The 15,659-nt window shown below is 40.3% G+C and overlaps 1 protein-coding gene across 11 annotated transcripts in view; it reads right to left on the reverse strand.

The window, feature by feature from the left end:
- FANCD2 (FA complementation group D2) overlaps positions 1 to 15,621 on the reverse strand; it is a 56,600-nt gene extending 40,979 nt beyond the window's left edge. For 3 of the 11 annotated variants that reach the window (XM_027093884.1, XM_027093883.1, XM_027093875.1), the window contains exons 1-13: positions 15,149 to 15,361; positions 13,629 to 13,704; positions 11,638 to 11,778; positions 10,980 to 11,047; positions 10,710 to 10,813; positions 10,234 to 10,294; positions 8,502 to 8,554; positions 5,691 to 5,769; positions 4,516 to 4,655; positions 2,626 to 2,713; positions 1,975 to 2,079; positions 503 to 603; positions 9 to 117 (exon numbers count right to left, since the gene is read on the reverse strand). In XM_027093884.1, coding sequence (XP_026949685.1) covers positions 9 to 117; positions 503 to 603; positions 1,975 to 2,079; positions 2,626 to 2,713; positions 4,516 to 4,655; positions 5,691 to 5,769; positions 8,502 to 8,554; positions 10,234 to 10,294; positions 10,710 to 10,813; positions 10,980 to 11,047; positions 11,638 to 11,778; positions 13,629 to 13,704; positions 15,149 to 15,151 — 1,128 coding nt within the window. In that variant the 5' untranslated portion in view covers positions 15,152 to 15,361. The other 8 variants (XM_027093882.1, XM_027093881.1, XM_027093878.1 and 5 more) reach the window with 7 other exon arrangements.
- Positions 15,622 to 15,659: the final 38 nt, after the last annotated feature.

Consider the following 15,659-nt stretch of genomic DNA (forward strand, 5'->3'; position numbering starts at 1 on the left):
TCACTCACCTTAATCCAGGCTTCTGAAATGATTTTCTCATATCTAACAGCTGACTTTATTACATCAAAGAGAAGAATAACACAGTCTTGACCGCTGTTTTCTTGATTTCCTGAAGAACTGCAAGTAGCAGAGGGAAAAAAAAATCATTCTTCCGCTTACCACAGAGGAACCTGTAAGATCTGGGTTCCTGCTTACTAGCCACGTGCCTTAAAACAAGTCACAACTTCATGTGTACACTGGCTAGTAAAACTGTACTGCAGTCTATCTGGAATTGATCTGCAGAGCAAAGGGAGTACGTACACACACACACACACACACATACAGATACTTATACATAGAATTATGATTTGAAAAACTGTACAGTAGTACACAATTGTAATACTACTACCACTATTTGTAGTTGTTAAGTATTAAGATCTTCTGTCCGGGATTCAGAATAAACGTCAGAAAACTTTCCTTGCCTATGTGAGAAAAACAGTGATAACTTTCCATGAGTTTATACCTTTTTTGTCCTTTATTTTTCACCTTGCTTTGAGAAGCCTGCAACAACGATGGCAAAATACAATGCTGCAGATCCAATTTCTCCCGAAGCTCAGAAATTACCTATGGCAAATAAATATTAGCTATGTGTTCTGCTCATTCACAGCAGACAGGCACAATCTATTCTTTCAATAGAAAAACCATAACATTTTCCTGAAAGACTGAGGAAGAAGAATTATTAAATTAAATGTATTGTCAGGACTTCCCTGGTGATCCAGTGGTTGAGAATCCACCTTCCATTGCAGGGGACACAGGTTTGATCTCTGGTCAGGGAAGTAAGATCCCATATGTCACAGGGCAGCTAAGCCTGTGCGCCGCAACTACTGAGCCCACACACCCTGGAGCCTGTGCATCACAACCACAGAGAAGCCCACGTGCCCCAAGAGAAGAGCCCACGTGCCACAACGAAAGATCCTATGTGCTGCAACTAAGACCTGACACAGACAAAAATATATAAAGTGTTTTACTTAATTAAATGTATTGTTAAACAAGGCATTTTGAAAAAGGCAGCTGATGAAAATAGCTAATGTGAGTATAGTATGCCATGCTCTTTACTTTTTTTATTATTTTTTAAAATATTTATGGGCTTCCCTGGTGGCGCAGTGGTTGAGAGTCCGCCGGCTGATGCAGGGGACATGGGTTCATGCCCCGGTCCGGGAGGATTCCACATGCCGCAGAGCGGCTGGGCCCGTGAGCCATGGCCGCTGAGCCTGTGCGTCCAGAGCCTGTGCTCCGCAACGGGAGAAGCCACAACAGTGAGAGGCCCGCGTACCGCAAAAAAAAAAAAAAAAAAAAAAAATTTATTATTTTTGGTTGCATCAGGTCTTAGTTGTGGTATGCAGGATCTTTTGTTGCAGCATGTGGGATCTTTCGTTGTGGCGTGCGGGCTTCTCTCTAGCTGTGGTGCTCGGGCTCCAGAGTGCATGGGCTCTGTAGTTGTGGCACTCGGGCTCTGTAGTTGTGGCACATGGGCTTTCTAGTTGTGGTGCGTGGGCTCAGCAGTTGTGGCACATGGGCTTAGCTGCCCCGTGGCACATGGGATCTTAGTTCCCCAACAGGGATTGAACCCGTGTCCCCTGCATTGGAAGGTGTATTCATAACCACTGGACCACCAGGGAAGTCCCTGTCATGCTCTTTAAAATTTCAGAATTCCTTCAGGCATTACACTGAAATAGCAAATATAACCTGTAGTAGCTTATATAGAACAAGTCTGGCTAGTAGCTCCATTCTCTCCCCTGCTGGATTAATCAGCATTATCAATTAGTTTCGGGACAGAGACGAGCAATTTGAACCGATTAATTTAAATAATTTATCTTGATGTATCTTCCTCAAGGTTAGTCTTTTTTTGACTTCTGAGTTTCACAAGGGCACCACTGCTATCCCCTGTACTCTCTAGGATCTAGCTGCCTACAGTGCTGAGAAACAGTAGGGTACCTCAAGTGCATCCGTGGCTGTTATGGAATGAAGAATGAACTTGATGATCATAGGTAAATCGTCCAACATGACAGATGACAGCTTACCCATCACTAACTGGCGGACCTAAACATAAAAAGCACAAAAACCTTACATATTTTCATGTTAATGCCTCAATCTAGTACTGACTCGTTAGGTAAAATCAGAAAAATTATTTCTCTCACTCAGTTTTCTCACTTGTAATTTTGGAAGAAAAACGTCTCATTTTATTTTTTTTTCCAAATTACAAGCTTTCAATTTTTAACGCTACAGCTTCTTCAAAAACAGACAGCTGATAAACATGAAAGTCTTCTTCTCTTAATTTTGGAGTCTGCATTTTCCACTGGCTAGAGGAAGGCATAAAAAGTTGTTATTCTTATGGGAGCAGTTTGTAACTATACAGGCAATACAGAAGATTTCCACTAAAACATACTGATTAAAAATGAGCAGTTAATCTATCATAGTATGGCATATGAAATTCACTGAAAAGAAAAAAGAGAGCAAACATCATCCAGCATTGTTTCAAAATGAAATTTTCATTATATACGATTGGTCCAAGGCAATGACTAATTGACACTAGTTCTGGGAAGCAAGCAAGCTGGCACTCTTTCTGGAGAGCAGAGTCCTCCCTACCTTAGTCAGGAGCTTCGGCTCAAGTTGGAGGCTAGAGAGGACATCCAGGATTGGGACAGTGAGCAAAGTATTCTCTGTTAGAAGGTCACTGTGAATAGGAGAAAGAAAGAAGTTGTGCAAATTTTAACAGAGCTGGGCAAATAATGACGGGAAAATCACTCAAGGTATAGGAAGAGAGGATATACTTAGTTCCAATTAAATTCTATTTATAGTATGTTTCATTAACATTCTCTTGGTTTAAAAAAAATGCTCATTTTGAAAAATTCAAACAATAAACAAAGCAGAAACAAGAAGCCCTACCTTATCATCCCCACTACTCAGAGGAAACCACTACTGAGTTTAGTATATATCTTTCCTGAGAAAAGGAAAAAGAAAACCTACAACAATTACAATGAAGTGTGATAAACATGATAGACGTAAGTAGTAGGGTTCTACAGTAGCACACAGTAGAGAAGGACAGTGATGGATCCTAAGAAAAGGTTATACAAAAGGACAAGCAGGCAAAGTGGGGTATATACAGTGCTATACACAGAAGGAGCATCCTGCCCAAAAGCACAAAAGCAAGAAATCACTGGACATTTTTGGAGACAGCTTTACAGACAACTATAGAAAAGGAGGTATAACAAACTGGAAGTTTTTAACTACTTCTAGGATAAATACATGGTTGCATTAAAACAGAAATAAAATTATGTAGTGATATTGTTCTCCTCTTCTTCATTATTGCCCTATCAATTAGTATTTTTCACGTAAACGTTCGTAAGCAATGGATGTCTGCAACAGATCTGACACAGCAATGTGCATTAGAATGAATCATTTAGGGACCAAAGAAGTTGATGTTTAATAATCTCCACAAACTATGAGGATGTGCAGTCAAGATGGAGGACACCCTTGGATAGAGAAAATGTTAACAAAACAAAGGAATAATGTTTATGTCTCTGCAGACCAAATTTATACACCTAATCCTAAGCCAGACTTCATATTCATGACAGATACACAGGTCTACTCAAATATATACTCATTATTAGAAAAGAAAGAAAGTATATGGATCTACTCAAATATACACTCATTGGGGCTTCCCTGGTGGCCCAGTGGTTAAGAATCCGCCTGCCATTGCAGGGGACACGGGTTCGAGCCCTGGTCTGGGAAGATCCCACATGCCGTGGAGCAACTAAGCCCGTACGCCACAACTACTGAGCCTGCGCTCTAGAGCCCGCAAGCCACAACTACTGAGCCCGCATGCCACTATTACTAAAGCCCGCACACCTAGAGTCTGTACTCTGCAGGAAGAGAAGCCACCACAATGAGAAGCCCACGCACTGCAATGAAGACGCAACACAGCCAAAAATAAATAAATAAATAAAATTTAAAAACCAGGGACTTCCCTGGTGGCGCAGTTGTTAAGAATCCACCTGCCAATGCAGAGGACACGGGTTTGATCACTGGTCCAGGAAGATCCCACGTCGTGGAGCCACTAAGCCCACATGCTGCAACTACTGAGCCCACGCACCACCACTACTGAAACCTGTGCACTCTAGGGCCCACGTGCCACAACTACTGAGCCTGTGTGCTGCAACTACTGAAGCCTGCGTGCCTAGAGCCTGTGCTCAGCAACAAGCGAAGCCACCGCAATGAGAAGCCCGTGCACCGCAACGAAGAGTAGCCCCCACTCGCCGCAACTAGAGAAAGCCCATACGCAGCAACAAAAACACAACGCAGCCAAAAAAAAACACTCATTATTAGAAAAGCAAGTCAAATTCCACACCCTAGAAAGATGGGTATCATCCTCTTTTATAAAAAAAAGAAACACATTATTACTACTCTTTTTATACTGCAGTGATAAGGCTCCCAAAGTGAAGTCTTGCTTAAGATGCCAACGAGGTGCTTACCCACCTGAGTTCTTTCCCCACATCAGCATGCTGGGAATCCCCTAGGATCTCAGGTAGGCTGGTGACAAAGTCATGCTGCAGGTACACTGGAGCAATACTGATTAGCTGCATGATCTTGGTGGTGAGATCCTGCAGTGGAGGAGACTATTAGAATTGTAACATTATCCAGAATAGAGAAAGACCTCCTACTCATGAAACGTAGAGCTGGAATTATTTTGTGTACAATACGACAACTACACACACACTCAAGCTCAAAGCCTAAAATCAGAGAGGCAAGTGACCCAGAGATTTTCACACATGAGATGGTACATAGAAAAAAAATAGGCTGGATGTCATATTATTTAATACTTTTTTTTCTTTCTTTTTTTTAAAATTTTTTGGCTGCACCGAGCAGCTTGTGAGATATTAGTTCCCCGACCAGGGATTGAACCTGGGCCCCTGGCAGGGAGAGTGCAGAGTCTTAACCACTGGACTATCAGGGAAGTCCAACAATTGGGGGCTCTTTTGCTTTTTTTTTCCCCGTTTCTACTGTCTTTATTTCACTTAATCTTCACAACTGTATTCCCATTTTTAAAATGTAGGGGGTATGTGTTGCTCAAAGATACACAATTAATAAGTGGCAGACCCAAAATTCCAGCCCAGATGAGATTCCAAAACTCATGTTCTTCCAAAGATTTAGCCTTTGAATGTCTGACAAAAATTAGTAGAATGATTTAAGAACTCTGAAAAGAAATGGGCCGTAAGCAACAGGCTCAAAACAGATTCAACTTTACCAAGGTGCTTAATAACAAGTAACACAAACCCAAAGAAATCTTCCTCAATATGTAATTAAAGTAACACATTTGCAGTGAAGTAGGATGGTTTTGGATCTCATTGCTTTTGAGAAATAAAACATAATAATAATCTCTGTACTTTGAGAAGTTAATGAATTCCTTCCAAATATTTATTTAATAAATGACATCCAGTCATCATAATTAGATACACTTCCTATTTTAGAGAAATTTAATGGGTGAAATAACCATGGTTTTCAAATTATTAAAGCTAAAAAAGATAATGGATAGAAAAATATGAATTCTTTGTTTAGAAAGGAAAAAATACCATGCAAATGCCAAAAGTTTGGTTAAGTGTGGAAATCACACTCTCTATAAATCCAAGAGACAGAAAAAGTCCCCAACATACCTTACTATCCACAACTCTGTCAAGCCACTTCAGTTGATTGATGATGAGTCGAGGCATGCTGAGTCCATCACTGTTCACGCTGAATGTTAGGATGGATAAGTCAGGAAAGTAGCCTTTCTGACTTACACAGCAGCAAGCATTAATACTGCATATAACATTTCAGCCATTCAGTTAACATTTACTAAACACTTACCATGCGTTGCACACTGTGCTAAACACAGAGGTAATACAAAAAAAAAGCATGAGACATATGCTTATGTATGTTGAGAAAGATGTCTGGAGGAAGACGCACTAAACTGTTAGTGGCTATATCTGGGGAGGGTTTAGAGAGGGGAAGAAAAGTCTGAAGAGTATCTCTTAAAACATATGAACAATTAAAAAAAATAAACGTAACAAACTTTAACAAATTGAGTAAGATAAATTGTTTTTAAAGGTAAACAATGGGACTTCCCTGGTGGTGCAGTGGTTAAGAATCCGCCTGCCAATGCAGGGGACACGGGTTCGAGCCCTGGCTCGGGAAGGTCCCACATGCCGCAAAGCAACTAAGCCCGTGTGCCACAACTACTGAGCCTGCGCTCTAGAGCCCGCGAGCCACAACTACTGAGCGTGTGCACCTAGAGCCCGTGCTCTGCAGCAACAGAAGCCACCGCCATGAGAAGCCCACGCACCGCAACAAAGAGTAGCCCCTGCTCGCGGCAACTAGAGAACGCCTGCGCACAAGGCCCAAAGCCACCAAAATAAATAAAAAAATAAATTAAATAAAGTTTAAAACTAAATAAATAAATAAAATAAGAGGTTAAAAACTAATTACATCAATTTGATAAAGTACCAAAAAATGCAAGTAATTTTTCCCACTATGGAAACAGAAGATTTTCAGATTTAGACTATGTCAAAGTACTGAAAACCATTTATGGATGCAGTGAAGTTGGCTCAGTATTAGTATTATCATTAATATAACAATACTTATTAATAATCATTAATTATTATCATTAATATAATAAATTATTATAAATAACTTTCTAGTATTATTTCCCCTAAAATGACAGTCTCTGCCTTCTTCCCAGCCTCCTATATCTAACTTTTGGACCACCTCCAGCTCCTCTTCTTGACAGCATTCTCAGTCTTTGTTTACTATAGACAAATTTAACTGCTAAAAAAGACTTAGCCAGGACACAAAGCATAGTGCATGCCATTCAGGCAAATCATAAATTTCTAAAGATAAATCTTCAAGTTTACTATTGTTACATACAAGACCTAGAAGCAGCACATATTAAAAAGGAGGAAATAAAAATTACCTAAATCCTCTCTCCCAGAGAGGTCCACCATTGATATACATGCGTATATGTATCTATGTAAATGTGTATGTATGTACCTTTAACAAAATACTGAGTGGAACTGTAAATACTGATTTGTAGCCTGTTTTTTCAATTAATGCATGGTATTAAATAATCCTCTTTATAATTTTTAATGTCCACATGATATTCCATTATGTGGATATACCTAATTTACTTAACCAATCTCCTATAGTTGAATATCTCAGTTTACAATTTTTGTTACTTTAAACAGTAATATTATTCATTACTGTTTTCATTCATAGGTATTGCCTTAGGATAAATTTGGAGGCATGGCTGAACATTAAAGGGTATGCAAAATCTTAGGTTTTGATACACACAACCTACTGCCCTTCAGAGTAATTACACTGCTTTATATGTTTACCAGTGATATATGAGCAGCCTGTTCATCGCACTCAACAAGGGAGATCCTTTGCGAGGGAAAAAAATTCTATTTATTGTTTGAAATTGTTGTATTTGATTATTAATGAACTTGAGCATTAAAAAAAAGTGTTTAATGCTCTCATATTTCTTCTCCGTGAATTGTCTATTCATGACCTTTATGTACTTATCTGTTAGGCTGTTCTTTTTTTCTCTTATTTTTTTATTATTACTATTTTTAAGTAAATTTATTCATTTTTATTTTTGGCTGCATTGGGTCTTCGTTGCTGCACGCAGGCTTTCTCTAGTTACGGTGAGCGGGGGCTACTCTTCATTGCAGTGCGCGGGCTTATCATTGCAGTGGCTTCTCTTGTTGCGGAGCATGGGCTCTAGGTGCGCGGGCTTCAGTAGTTGTGGCACGTGGGCTCAGTAGTTGTGGCTGGCGGGCTCTAGAGTGCAGGCCCAGTAGTTGTGGCCCACGGGCTTAGTTGCTCTGCGGCATGTGGGATCTTCTCAGACCAGGGCTTGAACCCGCGTCCCCTGCATTGGCAGGCAGATTCTTAACCATTGCGCCCCCAGGGAAGTCCCTTAGTTATTTTTTAAAGTAAAAAAGAAAAAAAGAAAAGAAAAGTAAAAAAGAATTTTTTGGGGGGGCCACAGCACGCAGCTTGCAGGATCTCAGTTCCCCCGATCAAGGATCAAAGCCAGGCCCCAAGAGAGTGAAAGCCCGGAATCCTACCCACTGGACCGCCAGGAAATTCCCTTAAAGTAAATTTTTAAAAATGGTAGCTCATATGCAGTATAAAATTGAAAAGGTAAAGAACAGTATTCAGAGAATATATAACTCCAGCCAAGTGGCTCCACTCCTGGGAGACAACCACTATTACCAGTTTAGTGTGTATCCTAGGAATACATGGACATATAAATAGATGAAATTTCAAAGAAAGTCACCCCAGTAAAACTTCAGTAGTCATTTAAGAATCTGGAGGCATAATAAATATGATCTTCAGACATACCAATGATGCTTCAGAGCAACCTTTTCAGAGAGAAACCTAAGTACACCAGGGTACTTTGAGCATTTCAGAGTAACTCCACTTACTTTTTGAAAATAAATTCTGGCAACTTTTCAAATAAGATTTTGATAATGGCAGGCTAAAAAAGAAGACATAGGGAGTTAGGAGATTGTCTCGAAATGTACAACAGAAATGTATAATTAGCTGTAATTCTCTCCAACAAGAGTTCTTGGAGGAAAAACCCTGCCTAATTGAAATCCTCATTATAAGAATGTCCACCTGGTGGGAATGTAAATTGATACAGCCAATATAGAGAACAGTATGGAGGTTCCTTAAAAAACTAAAAATAGAACTACCATATGACCCAGCAATCCCATTACTGGGCATATACCCTGAGAAAACCATAATTCAAAAAGAGTCATGTACCACAATGTTCATTGCAGCAGTATTTACAATAGCCAGGACATGGCAACAACCTAAATGTCCACTGACAGAGGAGTGGATAAAGAAGATGCAGCACATATATACAATGGAATATTAATGAGGCATAAAAAGAAACAAAATTGAGTTATTTGTAGTGAGGTGGATGGACCTAGAGTCTGTCATTCATAGTGAAGTCAGTCAGAAAAACAAATACTGTATGCTAACACATATATATGGAATCTAAAACAATATATATATGGTTCTAATGTACCTAGTGGCAGGACAGGAATAAAGACACAGACGTAGAGAATGTATGTGAGGACATGGGGAGGGGGAAGGGTAAGCTGGGACGAAGTGAGAGAGTGGCATGTACTTATATTACAACCAAATGTAAAATAGTGGGAAGCAGCTGCATAGCACAGGGAGATCAGCCGGTTGCTTTGTGACCACCTAGAGGGGTGGGATAGGGAGGGTGGGAGGGAGACGCAAGAGGGAGGGGATATGGGGATATATATACACATATAGCTGATTCACTTTGTTATACAGCAGAAACTAACACAACATTGTAAAGCAATTATACTCCAATAAAGATTTAAAAACAAAAATGTATGTCCACATGAATGCTGCCTATATTTTGAATATAACCTGTTGGAATACAAAGATTTATCAATAATCTGTCCTCTGAAAAATTACAAAATGACTATCAAGGCAACATTAAAATAATCAGATAATCAAAAACATTAATTATGATGACAATTGTTAACCTATGAAATGCAGGCCTTAACAGATTATCAAATAGTTTGCAAGAAAAGATTTCTCTTTGGAGGAACAAGAGAGCTCTGAGATTTAAGCTAACTAAATTATATTCAAGATTTCCAATGAAAAGGAATTAAGATCAACAGTGCAAGAGAAGAAAAGGGGAAAAATGAAGGACAGGGTGGGAGGGAGACTTTTCATTGTATATACATTTCTATAATTTGAGATGTTTAAAACATCTCACTGATTGTCTAATCAATAAATTAAGAGAGAAAGGAGGAGGAAAAGGGAAAGATCTAGTTAATAAGCAAATACGAAGCTAAATGGGAGATGATGCAGATGTGAATATGGCAGAGATATACAAGGTACTCAGAACACACAGGATGAAGCTTTACAAAACAGGAATCAGAGGCCGCCAGGATAAATGAGGCTTCAAGATGTATTGGGTTTATCAGCTCAGTCCAAAGCCACAGATATTGCCCTACAAGATTCATGTCAGCAACAGGGCTGTGGTAACCTGTTGCAAACCCAAACTCTCCCATTAACCCTGCTCTGCCCTGTGCTCCAGCCACTTACACTTGGGCATACACCACAAATCACATCCATTAAATGTCCACAGAAAAAGTGGCACAGTCTCACCTGTAATATGTCAATCCCCAGAAGCAATTTAATGAGGCTCTTACAGTAAGATGTGCCCATGCTGTAAAAAAAAAAAAAAAAAAAAAAAAAAGGAGAGATTGGTTTTCTATTTTGATTTTCTTTTAATGTTTTTATTATCCTTTCTCTGTAAAATTGGTTAACTATGTAATTTTTAAGGAGAAACTATCCTGGTAGATAAGAAATACAGAACATGAGAAGATAGCTTTTAAGTCACAGACAAGTGGAGTTGAAACTGTATCAACACAGGTGAGACACATTCTAGAAAACATTCTGGTTCTTAGTCTTGTTATCATAAACTTAATAATTTAAAGGTTAGGTTAAAACTTTGAGGAAAAGAGAGCTATAAATCAAAAGTAAAATTCCAAAAAATCGCATTCTGCCCCAACCCCACCTCCCAATCCAGTTAAGTGTAACAGACTAAATTTCAGCAACAGTCCAGTGCTTCGTCTCCACACCTGGCTTCCTCATCCTGCAGATGTTCACAAGACAAAAGGCAGTTCCTGAAACTGTTTTGGTCCTCAATGTAAGACTCCAGGCCACTAACGAATTCTTCTATTATCTTAGTGACATTAAAAAAAAAAAAAAAGAGTAAGATTTTTAGTTTAACATTTGCTGTCGATTAGCTATAATCATTCAAGCCTATTCAACTTTATGCTAGTGTCTTTAAACTCCCAATTCCAGAGCACTGCTGGCAAAAACAAAAATACTAAGGAGAAAATACATACTTTGGGATAAGAAGGATGTTTCCTCAGAGTCTGAAAGAGCTTCCTTTGGAAAATGATTTGATCCACAGCTATGAGAAAAGAAGACTAGTTGGCCCCCAGTGTCTTTAACACTTCCTACCAGAGTTTTACTTTCCTAAGACCTAGGTTCCTGTCTGATGAAACCAATAAAGATATTTCCAACCTAATTTCAGAGCCAACTCTTATAAACCCACGGCAAAACAGAATTAGCTTTTATAAAGGATAGCTACTAAGTATTCTTAAAAAATAAAGAAAGCCAAAACCTTAGCTGGATGGAATAATCTATGCCTGCAAAGTAGGGCCTTATATGGCTTTATAAATTTTCTTCTGAAATTATTCTGACACAGATTTAATTGCTCTCTAGGTATTAATTTATTTTTTCACAAGAAAACATAAAGTAATACTAGTACATAACATTCTTCCTTAAAAAAAAAAAAGGATTAGACATACCTTACTTAATATGCATTAATCAGTACCAAAGAGAATAACAACATTCTCTAAAAAGCAATTTCAGTTTCATCCTTATCTCAAGACAGATGGTGTTCCCATTTCTAATCTTCATTGCCTCTTTAGAAAATCCATGATTCAGTTCTGAGCCCATTCACTATACCCAGACAAAAGATTTTGATTAAAATATTACCTAGTTGATTCTGATTCTCTCCTGTTTTAAGAGTAATTCCTGATGTCTTAAGAAGCTTTACAAAGACACTGTTATTTTCTTCAACTTCATTATGAACATGAGATTTCTTTGTCTTTTTGGAAAGCGGCTGTTTCCTGGCTTCTGAAAGTAGACAAAATTTTCAAGAATGTGACAAATAGTAAAGCAAAGGTTAAAATGTAAACCCTAGAACAATAACCCTAAGAGGAAAGTTGATGGGTTCCTGAAGAACTATACTGGAACTGATGCTGCTGTGCAATTTTCTCTCTAACAAGTGTCAGCAATAATGGCTTGCAAGCAAATAGAACAATCAACAAATTGAATTATTTTCACTTACTGAGTTTTCATTTGAAGAATTCAAAATGTGCCACGTCTAACAAGAATGACCAGAGAAATGTTTTCCAGCCAAATTCTAAAGCAGTCAGGGTGTCTCATGTGGTCTACAAACCACGGTGTTGGAATCACTGGGAAGCTTACTAAAAGCATATTCTTAGGTCATGTCCCAGAGCTACAGAATCAAAATTTCAGGGATGGAGCATGGGAATCTGAATTATTAATATGCTCTCCAGGTAAAAATCCTGACGCACACCAAAGTTTGAGAACCAACGATCAGGATATAGAGGTAGAAAGAATGCAGCAGGTTCTCCTACATCATATCTTTGAGTACAAAGCCCAGACTGATTTCATCCCAAGGCTTTCAATCCATAAGAAATAATAAAAAAGTAAGCAAACAAAAACAAAAAGGTGGGCTTCCCTGGTGGCGCAGTGGTTGAGAGTCCGCCTGCCGATGCAGGGGACACGGGTTCGTGCCCCGGTCTGGGAGGATCCCACATGCCGCAGAGCGGCTAGGCCCGTGAGTCATGGCCGCTGAGCCTGCGCGTCTGGAGCCTCTGCTCCGCAACGCGAGAGGCCACAACAGTGAGAGGCCGGCGTACCACAAAAAAAAATAATAATAAAAAATAAAAAGGAGTATTTGCAATTTTAGAGAATTTAACATTTAATAAAAAAAAACAAAAAAAACCCAAAAAGTACCTGAAGTTAAGTATGATTATCTACTCTTCTCCCTTAATGAAGCAACGTTAGAATTGCCTTAATAGAGTGGATGAGTGTGATGAATGAAAGACTATCAACCTCTTCTCATTGGAACTCTTAGGGCTTCTGTCAACTGCATTCTCACATGGACAGCTTCTGTACTCTTTCTTTGCCTCTGGTGTGCTTGCTTTGATATGATACTTTTCCTTTATACATCGCCATCATAGCATTTATCTAGATCATCATTTTTAAGGCAGGAAAGAGGACCATAAGATTTTTAAAGGTAAGGGACTTCCATGGCGGTCCAGTGGTTAAGATTCTGCCTCCCCATGCAGGAGACGCGGGTTCGATCCCTGGTCAGGGAACTAAGATCCCACATGCCAAAAGGCAACTAAGCCCATCCACTGCAACTACTAAGCCCACGTGCCACAACTAGAGAGAAGCCCTCACACAGCAGAGGAGGATCCCACATGCTGCAACGAAGATCCTGTGTACCAAAACTAAGACCCAATGCGGCCAAAAATTAAAAATAATAATAATAAATAAATATTTTTTAAAAAGTGGTGGGAAGTGGGGGAGCTTGTTTAAAATACAACCCAATCCAGAAATCCTTTAAAAACAATAAAAATAAAAAATAAAGGGTATAGACTATGTCATATCTTTGTGCCCCAGCACCTAAAGGATGTACAATAGTTAAGCTCTTATGTATGTAGATTCCTCCTACGTATGTAGAGACTGAAACTCACAGACTATGGGCATGCCCAAAGTCATACATGCAATTAGAGGCAGAAATTTCATTCCAAATCTCCTGATGCTAGATTCTGTGTGCCCCATCCATTAAGCCTTGGTGACTCCAGCACTTGAAAACAGGAACTTTATAACCTTTTAGTGCCTCACACATTTGCTACAGGAAATAAAGCAACAAATGACTAGACACTTACTAGAGGCATCTTCTGTCAGGTTCTCTTTATCCTCAGATGTTGGGAGTCTTCTTTTGGAAACCATTTTGACCAAAGCCTTTTTCAGTTAAATTGCTAATCAGAGAACAGAAATAACCTGTTAGAAGCTAAATTCTGAGAAGTTAAAGCTATTAGCTCAAAGAAAACTATCCAAAACCACAGACTTTGCAAAATGCTATCTAAATCCAGGTGCTGAGAAAATTTCAACTCCTCTATCTGCTCAAAACTCCCTTGTTTTCAAGACTTGTTTACCTAGTTGCCTCTTTAGCCACACCGTTTCCCTCTTGCTGAAAGATAAAACCCACAGTTCTCTGACATTTAAGATCCTTCATCATCTAGCCACAATCTACTGCTCCTTTAACTCATTAACCCCATACTATATGCTAGGGACTGTGCTAGGTGCTGGGGTTACAACTGTGAACCAAATACAATCCCTGTCCTCAGGGAGTTTACTATATAGTACCAAGTAGTCCTGATGTAGTTATAAAAGAAAAGTGCAGGGCTTCCCTGGTGGTGCAGTGGTTGGGAGTCCGCCTGCCGATGCAGGGGACACGGGTTCGTGCCCCGGTCTGGGAAGAGCCCACATGCCGCGGAGCGGCTGGGCCCGTGAGCCATGGCCGCTGAGCCTGCGCGTCCGGAGCCTGTGCTCTGCAGCAGGAGAGGCCACAACAGTGAGAGGCCCACGTACCGCAAAAAAAAAAAAAAAAAAAAAGTGCAGGGTGCTATGAGGAAATCTAGTCTAGTTGGCGGTGATGAAGAAAAGCAGGGACAATTTCTCAGAGATAATCTCTTTGAGAAAGTGATTTTTAAGCAGAGACCTGAGGGTTAAAATAAGAGTTAGCCAGTAGAAGAGGTATGAGAAGAGTGGTCCAGGCAGAGAAAAACTCAACACTGAAACAGGGAGAATGTAGAGTGAGAAATGAGCCTCCAGAGGTAGAGGAGGGCCTGAACCACAGTGAGTTCTATTTTGTAAGCTAGAACCTTCCTGGTTTCAGTGCTTTTGCATAAGATGTTGTTTTCACCTGAAATGCTCTTATCCGCCTGGAAATTACTCCTCCTCCTTAAAGACTCAGTCAAATGTCATCTTCCTCCTATCCCCAAGGGAGATTACTACTCCAGCTTCCCTGCTCCAGAGTATATGTAGGAGCCCTTACAATGCACTAGACTGTGGGGCTCCTTGAGAGCATGAACCCAGTGTCCTTTATTTCAGGTATACCTAGTGCCCAGCACCGTACCTGGCATAAAAAAAATTTCCGAGAATATTCGCTAAATGAGAATGGCTGGCAGGCAGGTAAATACTAACAGCTAATAAAAACTATTTTAAGTGCTTTACATTTGATACTTCATTTATTCCTCACGAAACTTTTTGAGGTAGCTACCATTATTCTCACATTCAGTGGCAGAGCTGGGATTCCAATTTAGCAATCCGGCTCCAGGATCTGCCTCTTAACTACCACCTACACTTACTCTTGATTATAATAGTCCCTTCCAATAATATTTACCATTTACTATGTACCAAGCGTCATGCTAAGCGTTTTCTTTATCCGTTGCCTCGTTTACTACTTATAACCATTACCGGCCATTCTGTCGATGGAAAAACTAAGGCAAGTCAGGGCCTCCTGACTTCAGGGCACACGCCCGTAACACGTGCTAACCGGTCCCGCTTCCAGAGAAGCCTGAAAGCCGGGGAGACCGGACGGGCTTGCCCGGACCAGGTCCTCCGGGGAGGGGGCAGGGGTCAAGTCCTTCCTCACTTCGTCATTTTAACGACGCAAGGAGGTACCTGGGAGGATCATCCCACGACAAGACAGTTGAGGAAGCTGAGGTTCGGGGCGCGGAGCCCCAGAAGGAAAGGCCGGGCTCTGCCGGGGCCTAGAGACCGGGCCGCAGAGGCGCCAGGCCTCTCGAGGAGACAGCCGCTGCCCCACTCACCCGCCGAGAAGCCGTTGTTGCCCCTCCTTTTCGACTTTCCCGCGCGGCACAACGTCACACTGACGCCACCGAAGCGCGCCT

This window comes from Aethalodelphis obliquidens, unplaced genomic scaffold, assembly GCF_003676395.1.
Source record: "Aethalodelphis obliquidens isolate GAN/ISIS:26980383/991018 unplaced genomic scaffold, ASM367639v1 scaffold86, whole genome shotgun sequence".
Lineage (NCBI taxonomy): Eukaryota > Metazoa > Chordata > Mammalia > Artiodactyla > Delphinidae > Aethalodelphis > Aethalodelphis obliquidens.